This window comes from Eriocheir sinensis, chromosome 32, assembly GCF_024679095.1.
Source record: "Eriocheir sinensis breed Jianghai 21 chromosome 32, ASM2467909v1, whole genome shotgun sequence".
NCBI classification, from domain to species: Eukaryota; Metazoa; Arthropoda; class Malacostraca; order Decapoda; family Varunidae; genus Eriocheir; species Eriocheir sinensis.
This window is the reverse complement of record NC_066540.1, coordinates 5,765,535-5,777,877: the sequence shown is the minus strand read 5'-3', so window position 1 is coordinate 5,777,877 and position 12,343 is coordinate 5,765,535. Positions and strand designations below refer to the sequence as shown.

At 43.4% G+C, this 12,343-nt stretch overlaps 1 protein-coding gene and 1 long non-coding RNA gene across 5 annotated transcripts in view; one reads left to right on the top strand and one right to left on the bottom strand.

Moving 5' to 3' along the window:
- Positions 1–12,343, top strand: part of LOC127006084 (transmembrane protein 94-like) — an 89,682-nt gene that overhangs the window by 6,118 nt on the left and 71,221 nt on the right. For all 4 annotated transcript variants that reach the window (XM_050875591.1, XM_050875593.1, XM_050875592.1 and 1 more), the window contains exons 3-6: positions 933–1,103; positions 3,072–3,175; positions 4,410–4,492; positions 9,181–9,409. In XM_050875591.1, the coding sequence (XP_050731548.1) occupies positions 933–1,103; positions 3,072–3,175; positions 4,410–4,492; positions 9,181–9,409 (587 nt within the window). The remainder of the gene's footprint in view (positions 1–932; positions 1,104–3,071; positions 3,176–4,409; positions 4,493–9,180; positions 9,410–12,343) is intronic.
- On the bottom strand, positions 6,119–7,261 carry LOC127006085 (uncharacterized). The gene is made up of 5 exons (XR_007759048.1): positions 7,194–7,261; positions 7,098–7,129; positions 6,810–6,937; positions 6,554–6,777; positions 6,119–6,297 (listed from the first exon to the last, which is right to left on the bottom strand). It is a non-coding gene; the product is annotated as an uncharacterized LOC127006085 (long non-coding RNA).

Sequence of the window (12,343 nt, the reverse complement as noted above, 5' to 3'; positions counted from 1 at the left end):
AGGAAGGGTGAAACTACCACCAGGATCATAAAACTACTCCTGGAAATGCCCACAACTTCTACGAAAGCCTTGTCAAATATGTGTTCTTGGGGGGTCAGTCGGGTTTTAATGTGTTTCTTTAGGTTCACGGTACAGAGGAAGGGTCACACTACCACCAGGATCATAAAACTACTGGAAATGCCCACAACTCCTATGAAAGCCTTATCAAATATGTGTTCTTGGGGGCCAAAATGTCTTATAATATGACCCTATATCTCCAATGCCTTGCTCCCTCATGTGAACTTCCCTCCAGGGGTTGGCCACGGCAGAAGTGTCTCCATCTCTCCCTGTTCTGGCACCCCCTCTCAGCACACTCACTCCTGCTACTTCCAACTCTCTCGCTCCAATACCCACTCACCCTATTGATCCACTTTACAGGTGTTCTTCCCCTCCCTCAATCCTTCCCTCATACAATCTCTTCACGAATTCATTCTCCCCCATTCTCATCACCTGTCCAAACCATCTCAATGCACCAAGCTTCACCCACTCCACCACTCCGCACTCCACTCCTTTCGCTGTCACACCAACACCAAACCGCTCATACACACTCATTACTTTCTCCATCCCATCCTGACACACCACATGCACCTCTTGTTACAGGCAGTCACGCACACACACACACACAGACACACAAAAATAGATAGATAGACAGACAGACAGACAGACAGATAGATAGATAGATAGATAGATAGATAAATAAATAAAAATAAATCAATAAAAAACAAAAAAACAAAGATAAAGAGTAATATATCAAAAGACAGTCACCAAATATTGCAGTCCAGGGTGTTGGTTGCCTCTGATCTCCTCCCTCACAGCACCACCCTGACCCATGCTTGCTTCCTCGACCAGCTCCCTCCCTCCATTCTCTCTCCCTCTCTCTCTTGACCAATCAGAGTGAGCCCTTAGATGACCCCTTCGAGGAGGCTGACCTTGAAATCCTGCGGCCAGGTCATGTGAACGTGTCTGGTGGGGAGCTGCGCACACATGTATTTGCCACCATGTGCGGAACCCAGCCAGGGCCAACGCGCACAGCCAACATCCTGCACGCCTTGGCCTCTGTGACGGTGAGTAGTGGTGGTGGTGGTAGTAGTAGTAGTAGTAGTAGTAGTGGCGGTGGTAGTAGTAGTAGTAGTAGTAGTAGCAGTGGTAGTAGTAGTAGTAGTAGTAGTAGTAGTAGTAGTAGTAGTAGTACAAATCAATACCCTGTACAGTTGTCCCTCAAATAGTACGTTTTCCAATAGTTCGGTTTTGGTTTTATGTGGATTTTCATAGAAGATTTTTTTAGGATTTTTAAATTTCCCGACGAACGGGAAATTTAAAAATCCTTAAAAGATCGTCTATGACAATCCCTATAAAACCGAAACTAAACTATTGGAAACCGTACTATTTGAGGGACGGCTGTAGTTATTTACCGTGCAGCTCAGCAAAACTGGTAAAAAAATAAACTACGGTATCAACACTTCATGAGTTAACCCGTCCGCTGCGATTGGCACGGATTTGGCCTTCACTGGTAGCCTGGTAACATACACTCCCAGGTCTTTCTCTGCCTCTGTGGTGGATAGTGGAGTGTTTCCCATGTGGTGTTGGTGTGCTGGATTTGGCCTTCACTGGTAGCCTGGTAACATACACTCCCAGGTCTTTCTCTGGCTCTGTGGTGGATAGTGGAGTGTTTCCCATGTGGTATTGGTATGCTGGATTCCCCCTCCCAAGGTGCATGACTTTACATTTTTCTTCATTGAATTGTAGCAGCCACTTTTTGTTCCATTCCTGTAGCTTGGTGAGGTCTTTTTGTAGAAAGTCTGCAGTCTAGGGTTAAAGACTAACAGAACTCCACCTTAACCTAATGATAAGGGAAGGCGGTGGCTGAGTGGTTAGCCTGCTGGCGCCGCGTCCTGGAGATCCAGGAGGGACATGTGTTCAAATCCTGGCCGCCATACAGTTGGGATTTTTCAGTCACCGCCGAGTGGCCTAAGACTACCCACATGCTGCCCTAAAGACCACCTATCAATCCGGACTCTAGAATACCTCTCCAAAGAGAGGCTCAAAGATGAGCTCCAGGGGGCAGTATGAACCAAAGACGGCGCCACTATAAACATTCACCTGCACCACAACGGGCTGGGCCAACCATCAGGCCCCACCAGTAAAAAGCCTAACGGTGCAATAGGCTGCGACGTAAAAAAAAAGGAAGAAAGAAAAAGAAAATCGCCATGACAGTGACAAGACCAAGACCGCACACTGACATGGGGAAGGGGGGAGGGCAGGGTTACCAAATTATCATATTCAGCCACTCAACACGTATTTTCCGGATTCTGAGTCACAGCTATCGCAAACAAATGCCAATAAGTAATGCTTTTAACGAGAACTTTAACTGGTGTTTCGTTATCTGTGCGGGTAGGAAAGTTTTTTAGCCCTGGAACTGATAAATGCGATGTTTTGAGTACGTAAATTTGGCAACTCTGGGGGAGGGGCAAGTCTTCAGCACCCTCACATAGGCTCAGAAAGTGTTCCTCTGGCTCTGCTTAGCTCACCTCCAACGCACGACAGGCTGAACTTATTCCCAGCGTTAAATTAAGCTTTGGCGGTGATTAATTTTTCTCTATCTATCTGTCTCTCACTCTCACTGTCTCTCTAGGTATCTCTCTCTCTCTCTCTCTCTCTCTCTCTCTCTCTCTCTCTCATCCCTCCGCTTCTCTCCACATTATTCCCCATTCTTATCCTTTTCCTTCACTTCTACGCATACCCCTCCTCCCCATTCTCTCCCCCTCCCCCGCTATCCTCCCCTTTCTCTCTCTCCCTCTCTTTTCTTTTAATCAAGGTCATATATAGTAAGAAGAGGAGGAAGTGGGTTAGAGATGAAGGGAGAGAGAGAGGAGGAGGGGAGGAAAGGAGAGAAGGAAAGGGAGGAAAGGAAAAGAGGAAAGATTGGGCTGGGGAGAAGGAAGGAAGGAAGGAAAGACAGTATGTAGGGTATAGCTGTGTGGTGTAGGTTTGTTAATTATTCTCCCCCTCTCTCTCTCTCTCCCTCCCTTTAGAACCTCTGTTGCGTGGACAAGAAGGGCGTTCTCTCCTGGCCCAACCCGACGGCCGAGAAGGTGTTTTTCCTGAAGAACCGAGGCCATAACAACATCAACAACAGGTAAGGGGGGAGGGAGAGAGGGAGTGAGTGAGAGATTAAGTGGGAGAGAGAGAAATGAATAAAACGAGGAACTGAAGAAGGAAGAAAAAGGAGTGGAGGGTAACTAACGAGAGAAAGAGAGAAAAAAAAAAAAAGTTGAAAAAGTCTTAGGGTAAAGGTTGCCATATTTCACTACCCAATAGACCTCCACTGTATGTGTGTGTGTGAGAGAGAGAAAAATGATAGGTTAAAAAGTCTTAGGATAAAAGTTGCCATATTTCACTACCCAATAGACCTCCACTGTGTGTGTGTGTGTGAGAGAGAAAAATGATAGGTTGAAAAAAGTCTTAGGATAAAGGTTGCCATATTTCACTACCCAATAGACCACCACCATGAGAGAGAGAGAGAGAGAGTTAGCTTTAAACTTATGAAATTCTCCTCCTTAAACTCCATCAGGATATATAGAGACCATTCCATTTGTCATCATATCAGGGTGTGGAGTCGGAGTCGGTAAAAATACCCCCGACTCCGACTCCTTAACGTAATCATTTATCGTGTAATGTAGTTGTGATTTTTTTTCTTTTACATTATCTAGATGTTGCCTGTATAGAGTACATGTAATTTGGATGTAAATACATGTAAGAAAAAGGACCTCAAGAGAGTCTACGGGCACTACAGGCAGCATCTTAAAAAAAAAAGGAAAAAAAAAAATTGCAATAGAGTTGGAGTCGGAAAATTTCAACTGTTTTTTTTTTTGGTATATATTTTTTTGTCTAGGCTTTTTTAACTTAACCTGACATCCTCTTGTGTGTGTGTGTGTGTGTGTGTGTGTGTGTGTGTGTGTGTTGTAGTGCACATATTTTAAGTTAATATTAGCATCTTGTGTGTTATTGATTATTTCTCTCTCTCTCTCTCTCTCTCTCTCTCTCTCTCTCTCTCTCTCTCTCTCTCTCCACCTCTTTTTTTCTCTCTCTTTTCCATTTTTATTTGTCTCCTCCCTTCCTTCTCATGCCTCTCCTTCTTTTCCTTTCCTCCCTTCTTTTTTACCCTCCCTCTCTTCTCCCTTCCTCCTCTCTCTTCTCCTTTCCTCCTCTCTCTCTCCCCTTACTCCTTTTCATTTATTTATTTCTCCTCCCTTCCCTCATACCTCCCTCTTTCCTCTTTTCCTCTCCTCCCTTTCCTTCTTTACCTTTCTCTCCACCTCTCCCTTCCCCTTTCTCCTCTCCTCCTCCTCCGCCCCTCCTCCTCCCCCCAGTGCCCCATCCCTCTACGGTGACGATGGTATGTTTGAGGACGAGGGTCACCTTCAGCGGTCCCTTCCCAACAACGCCACGAAAGGTCAGAATGGGTCACTTCTTGGTCAGCTGTAAGGTCATGCTGATTTTGGACTTGAAGATTTTTTTTATCGTACTCATAACATTGTGTGGTTGATGGAAACGTGAGTGCGAGTCCAAAATAATGAAAGCCAGATAGATCAGTAGACAGGAAAAGCAAATGATAAAGAGTAGTGTCATATTCTTAAACCTCTCGGCGTCCAGGCATGCACATACAAATACCCGGTAGCAGCGACGGGCCAAATTTGTGGCTTTACCGTGTAGCAGCGACGGGCCAAATTTGTGTCTTCACCGTGTAGCAGCGACGGGCCAAATTTGTGTCTTCACCGTGTAGCAGCGACGGGCCAAATTTGTGCCATGATATAAACCCCCCAAAATAGATGATACATAATCTGATCACAAATGCTTTGATATATATTATGAAATGGTTTGTGTGAGAGGTGATTTTTTCTCATTTTTCTCGCTTGGTGGGACCATTAAGAAACATGGTCCCCGCTGCTACCGGGTTAAACAAGGCTTTCATATGGGATTTGTGGGCATTTCCGAGGGTAGTTTTGTGACCCTGGTGGTAGTTTGACAAAGTTTCTGCGGGGTGAACGTATGGGGCCAGCGTTGCCAGATAATCGTACGCATAACATTGTAGTTTCCGGTTTCTGGCCCATAAATACTGCAGAAAAAGAGCATCAACAATTGCCGATTTTAACCCGGTAGCAGCGGGGACCATGTTTCTTAATGGTCCCTCCAAGCGAGAAAATGAGAAAAAATCACCCCTCACACAAACCATTTCATAATATATATCAAAGCATTTGTGATCAGATTATGTATCATCTATTTTGGGGGGTAAATATCATGGCACAAATTTGGCCCGTCGCTGCTACATGGTGAAGCCACAAAATTGGCCCGTCGCTGCTACACAGTGAAGCCACAAATTTGGCCCGTCGCTGCTACACGGTGAAGCCACAAATTTGGCCCGTTGCTGCTACACGGTGAAGCCACAAATTTGGCCCGTCGCTGCTACACGGTGAATCCACAAATTTGGCCCATCGCTGCTACACGGTGAAGCCACAAATTTGGCCCGTCGCTGCTACACGGTGAATCCACAAATTTGGCCCATCGCTGCTACACGGTGAAGCCACAAATTTGGCCCGTCGCTGCTACCGGGTTAACAATGATTATAAATACGTATTGTTATCTTTGTCGGTGCGATAGTTTTTAGTGAGAAATCGGCAAGAACAGTATGGCAAGTACGATGCTCTGGTAACGTTGATGAGAGTTCCCCCATGACCCCTAAAGGACAGGCTAGAGGGCGATTCTGTGCCGTGTTGCTAAATTTTGGTGGAACTGGTGTTTTTCATCAAATCATAGGAGCATGGAGTAATGGGCTTTTTTTTTCATTATTTTTTCCTTTTTTTTTTTTTGCCCGTGAACTGTTAACTCTACTGTAAAAAAAAAAAAAAAGCCCTGTGTGGCGATTTCAGATAAAAACAAAGTAGTTCAAAGTGCTTTTTCACCGCCAATCTTTCGTCTACATGTTGAAAGAAACTCAAATTCCCTTTGTTGCAATACGGAGGAGATATGATGCTGGGAAGTACAAATTTTGGTGAGACAGCAGATGACGGGAATTCCCACACCCCGCCTTTCTCTGCCCGAGCAGGTATTTCCGTCAGCCGTCCTTTAGGGGTTAGACCAAACTAAACGAAGCCTAACTTGAACCTTAAACCAAACTAATTCTCAATAACCTAAACCTTGAACCAAACTAATTCTCAATAACCTAAACCTGGAACCAAACTAATTCTCAATAACCTAAACCTTGAACCACACTAATCCTCAATAACCTAAACCTGGAACCAAACTAATTCTCAATAACCTAAACCTTGAACCACACTAATCCTCAATAACCTAAACCTGGAACCAAACTAATTCTCAATAACCTAAACCTGGAACCAAACTAATTCTCAATAACCTAAACCTGGAACCAAACTAATTCTCAATAACCTAAACCTTGAACCACACTAATCCTCAATAACCTAAACCTGGAACCAAACTAATTCTCAATAACCTAAACCTGGAACCAAACTAATTCTCAATAACCTAAACCTTGAACCAAACTAATTCTCAATAACCTAAACCTTGAACCACACTAATTCTCAATAACCTAAACCTTGAACCACACTAATTCTCAATAACCTAAACCTTGAACCACACTAATTCTCAATAACCTAAACCTTGAACCACACTAATTCTCAATAACCTAAACCTTAAACCAAACTAATTCTCAATAACCTAAACCTGGAACCAAACTAATTCTCAATAACCTAAACCTTGAACCACACTAATTCTCAATAACCTAAACCTGGAACCAAACTAATTCTCAATAACCTAAACCTGGAACCAAACTAATTCTCAATAACCTAAACCTGGAACCACACTAATTCTCAATAACCTAAACCTGGAACCAAACTAATTCTCAATAACCTAAACCTGGAACCAAACTAATTCTCAATAACCTAAACCTTGAACCACACTAATTCTCAATAACCTAAACCTGGAACCAAACTAATTCTCAATAACCTAAACCTGGAACCAAACTAATTCTCAATAACCTAAACCTGGAACCACACTAATTCTCAATAACCTAAACCTGGAACCAAACTAATTCTCAATAACCTAAACCTGGAACCAAACTAATTCTCAATAACCTAAACCTGGAACCACACTAATTCTCAATAACCTAAACCTGGAACCAAACTAATTCTCAATAACCTAAACCTGGAACCAAACTAATTCTCAATAACCTAAACCTGGAACCACACTAATTCTCAATAACCTAAACCTTGAACCAAACTAATTCTCAATAACCTAAACCTGGAACCAAACTAATTCTCAATAACCTAAACCTGGAACCAAACTAATTCTCAATAACCTAAACCTGGAACCAAACTAATTCTCAATAACCTAAACCTGGAACCAAACTATGCCTCTCCTAACCAGAGGCTTACCTAACTTAAGCCTTCACCAAACTGAACCTCACCTAACTTAAACCTTAAATTAAACTGTACCTCAACTAATTTAAATAGAACCTCACCTAACTTAAACCTTAAATTAAACTGTACCTCAACTAATTTAAATAGAACCTCACCTAACTTAAACCTTAAATTAAACTGTACCTCAACTAATTTAAATAGAACCTCACCTAACTTAAACCTTAAATTAAACTATATCTCAACTAACTTAAATAGAACCTCACCTAACTTAAACCTTAAATTAAACTGTACCTCAACTAACTTAAATAGAACCTCACCTAACTTAAACCTTAAATTAAACTGTACCTCAACTAACTTAAATAGAACCTCACCTAACTTAAACCTTAAATTAAACTATATCTCAACTAACTTAAATAGAACCTCACCTAACTTACACTGAACCACACCTAACTTAAGCTGAACCTCTACTAGCTTAAACTGAAGCTAACCTAACTTAAACTGAACCTCACCTAACTTAACTCAAGCTGACCTAACTTTACCTAACTTAAACTCAACCCCTTCTAACTCAACCAAACCCTCACTCAACATTCCAAACCTCCCCGAACATAAGCCTCACCTCACTAAACCTTCATCTAACCCAACCAAGCCCTCACCAACTATCCATCCCCTTCCACAGAGTCTAAATCATCACCTAACCTAACCTCCCCTCACCTAACCAAAACTAAACCTCACCAAGCTCCCCCAACCTAACCCAACCAAGCCTCACCAACCATCCATCCCCTTCCACAAAGTCTGAATCATCACCTAACCTAACCTAACTTAACCTAACCTCCCCTCACTTAACCAAAACTGCACCTCACCAAGCCTTCACCAACCATCCATCCCCTTCCACAGAGTCTGAATCATCACTTAACATAAACCTAACCTAACCTCCCCTGAGTTAACCAAAACTAAACCTCACCAAGCTTACCTGACCCAACCCAACCAAGCCTCACCAACCATCCATCCCCTTCCACAGAGTCTGAATCATCACCAAACCTAACCTAACTTAACCTAGCCTCCCCTCACTTAACCAAAACTGCACCTCACCAAGCTCACCCAACCCAACCCAACCAAAGCCTCACCAACCATCCATCCCCTTCCACAGAGTCTGAATCATCACCTAACCTAACCTAACCTAACCTAACCTAACCTCCCCTGACTTAATCAAAACTAAACCTCACCAAGCTCACCCAACCAAACCCAACCAAACCCTCACCATCCATCCATCCCCTTCCACAGAGTCTGAATCATCACTTAACATAAACCTAACCTAACCTAACCTCCCCTGACTTAATCAAAACTAAACCTCACCAAGCTCACACAACCTAACCCAACCAAAGCCTCACCAACCATCCATCCCCTTCCACAGAGTCTGAATCATCACTTAACATAAACCTAACCTAACCTAACCTCCCCTGACTTAATCAAAACTATACCTCACCAACCCAACCAAAGCCTTACCTAACCTAACCTCACCTCAACCAAAACTAAACCTCACCAACCTAACCCAACCAAAGCCTCACCAACCATCCATCCCCTTCCACAGCGTCTGAATCATCACTGAACATAAACCTAACCTAACCTAACCTCCCCTGACTTAATCAAAACTAAACCTCACCAAGCTCACCCAACCAAAGCCTCACCAACCAACCATCCCCTTCCACAGAGTCCGAATCGGTGCTCATGTCCCTCACGCACGACCACCAGACAGCTTTCGGCCTGCAGTTTGACGACCCCATGTGGAGGCGCTACCTGCTGTCCCTCAAGCCACTGGGCCTCAACATCCTGCTCAACACCTGCAACCCCGCCACCCAGGAGCACTACACCCAGTTCTGCGCCCACATCACCTGTGAGGCCATGTACAACGAAGACCTGGTACCCGTCTCCCAGCGCAGGTATGGGGTCGGGAGGGGAAGGGACGAGGGGTGATAGGACGAAGGATAACGGGGTGGAAAGGGGAGAAGATAGGAAGGGAGGGAATGAGAGAAGGAAAGGATGGAGTTAGGGAGGAAGGGTGGTAGGAAGGGAAAGAGATAGAGGGAAGGGGAAGGAAAGGAAGATGGGAAGGGAAGGAAATATAGACGGAGGAAAGGAAGAAGGAAGAAGATTGGATGGTAGGGAATGAAAGAAGGAAAGGAAGGAAGGGAGGGAAAAAGGGAAAGAAAGAAGGAAGGAGATAGGAAAGGAAAGGAAAGAGAAATCAAGAAAGAGGAAAAGAGGAAGAGGGAGAGGAAAGAATTTTATTATTATTATTATTATTATTATTATTATTATTGTTATTGTTATCATGAGTCCCATAGTTTTGTTATCCCTGGAGTTGTTTGTAAGGAATGAAGGGGAGGGGAAGGAAAGAAGGAAGGAAGGGAAGGAAAGAAGGGAAGGAAGGAAGGGAGGAAGGGCAGGAGATCGAGAAAGAGGAGGCAAGGAAGAATTGGAAGGGATGGAGATAAAGAGAGAAAAGAAATGGATGGAGGAAAGAAATGAGAGGAGAGAGAGAGAGAGGAAAGAGTTGACAAATGGAGGAAAAGAAGGAAAGAAAACAGAGAGGAAGGAAAGAGAGGAAAGAATTGACAAAGGAAGGAAAAGAAGGAAAGATAGGAAGAAAGGAAGGGAAGAAGATAGAGAGGAAGGAATGGACATAGAAAGGAAAGGAAAGGAAGGGAAGTAAATAGGAAGGAATGGACAGGAAGGAAGGAAGAGAGGAAGAAAGGAAGGGAAGAAGATAGAGGTGAAGGAATGGAAAGGAAGGAAGACAGGGAAGGAAAGGAAGGGAAGTAAATAGGAAGGAATGGACAGAAAGGAAGGAAGAGAGGAAGAAAGGAAGGGAAGAAGATAGAGATGAAGGAATGGAAAGGAAGGAAGACAGGGAAGGAAGGAAGGAAAGAAAGGGAAGTAAATAGGAAGGAATGGACGGGAAGGAAGAGAGGAAGAAAGGAAGGGAAGAAGATAGAGATGAAGGAATGGAAAGGAAGGAAGACAGGGAAGGAAGGAAGGAAAGAAAGGGAAGTAAATAGGAAGGAATGGACAGGAAGGAAGGAAAGGAAGGAAGAGAGGAAGAAAGGAAGGGAAGAAGATAGAGAGGAAGGAATGGACATAGAAAGGAAAGGAAAGGAAGGAAGAATGGAAGGAAAGGAAGGGATGTAAATAGGAAGGAAGGGAAGTAAATAGGAAGGAAGGGAAATAAATAGGAAGGAATGGACAGAAAGGAAAGGAAAGGAAGGAAGGGAAGTAAATAGAAAGGAATGGACAGAAAGGAAGGAAGGAAAGGAAGGAAGAGAGGAAGAAAGGAAGGGAAGAAGATAGAGAGGAAGGAATGGACATAGAAAGGAAAGGAAAGGAAGAATGGAAGGAAAGGAAGGGATGTAAATAGGAAGGAAGGGAAGTAAATAGGAAGGAAGGGAAATAAATAGGAAGGAATGGACAGAAAGGAAAGGAAAGGAAGGAAGGGAAGTAAATAGAAAGGAATGGACAGAAAGGAAGGAAGGAAAGGAAGGAAGAGAGGAAGAAAGGAAGGGAAGAAGATAGAGAGGAAGGAATGGACATAAAAAGGAAAGGAAAGGAAGGAAGAGAGGAAGAATGGAAGGAAAGGAAGGGAAGTAAATAGGAAGGAATGGACAGAAAGGAAGGGAAGTAAATAGGAAGGAATGGACAGAAAGGAAAGGAAAGGAAGGAAGGGAAGTAAATAGGAAGGAATGGACAGAAAGGAAAGGAAAGGAAGGAAGGGAAGTAAATAGAAAGGAATGGATAGAAAGGAAAACAGGGAAGGAAGGAAGAGATCTTTGTCCTTGGAATCCGCTCTGTCACTAGGAATAAACATGCAAGGCGGAGGATTCTAAACTAAAGCATAAAGGATCGGGTAGCTTGTAGGCGGCGAATGTGGAGTGTCACATCATTTTATTCTTAGGGCCGTATTCTTAAACATGTCATCGCCCAAACCCACACTTTCAACAAGGCTTTTGCAGTAGTTATGGGCATTTCCAGGGGTAGTTTTATGACCCTGGTGGTAGTTTGACCCTTCCTCTGTTCCCTGGACCTAAAGAAACACTCATTAGATCCCGACTGATCCACTTTTCGGCCTCTGGAAATAATTGGTGTGGGTGGTTGAAGTGTTTGAGAATATCGGCCTTAGTTCATGTTTCATTGAGGCAATCGATTATAGTGTCGAGCTATATTAACCCGGTAGCAGCGACGGGCCAAATTTGTGGCTTTACCGTGTAGCAGCGATGGGCCAAATTTGTGGCTTTACCGTGTAGCAGTGATGGGCCAAATTTGTGGCTTTACCGTGTAGCAGTGATGGGCCAAATTTGTGGCTTTACCGTGTAGCAGTGATGGGCCAAATTTGTGCCATGATATAAACCCCCCCAAAATAGATGATATATAAACTGATCACAAATGCTTTTATATATATTATGAAATGGTTTGTGTGAGTGATGATTTTTTCTCATTTTTCTTGCTTAGAGGGACCATTAAGAAACATGATCCCCGCTGCTACCAGGTTAACTAGCGTCACTCTGCTGTTTTTTTGTAGTAATGACGTAAACGCAGGGACAGGTAGTGTATCAGACGCCAATAGTTGCGTACACCTAACCGCTGTATGAGCTTGTGTGAAAGTCAAATTCTGGAATGCCTCGTGTGAACCGCTGAGACGAAGAAGATCAATCGGTCATAATGTGTTAGTCTCAGTTAGTGGAAAGAGAGCACAGTACAGGTTGAGAATCCCTTATCCGAAATTCCTGGGACCGAAAGTGTTGCAGATTTCAGATTTTTTCGGATTTTGGAATATTTTTACTTGAATTATATAAAATGAAAACTGAAATAGGGGATTATTC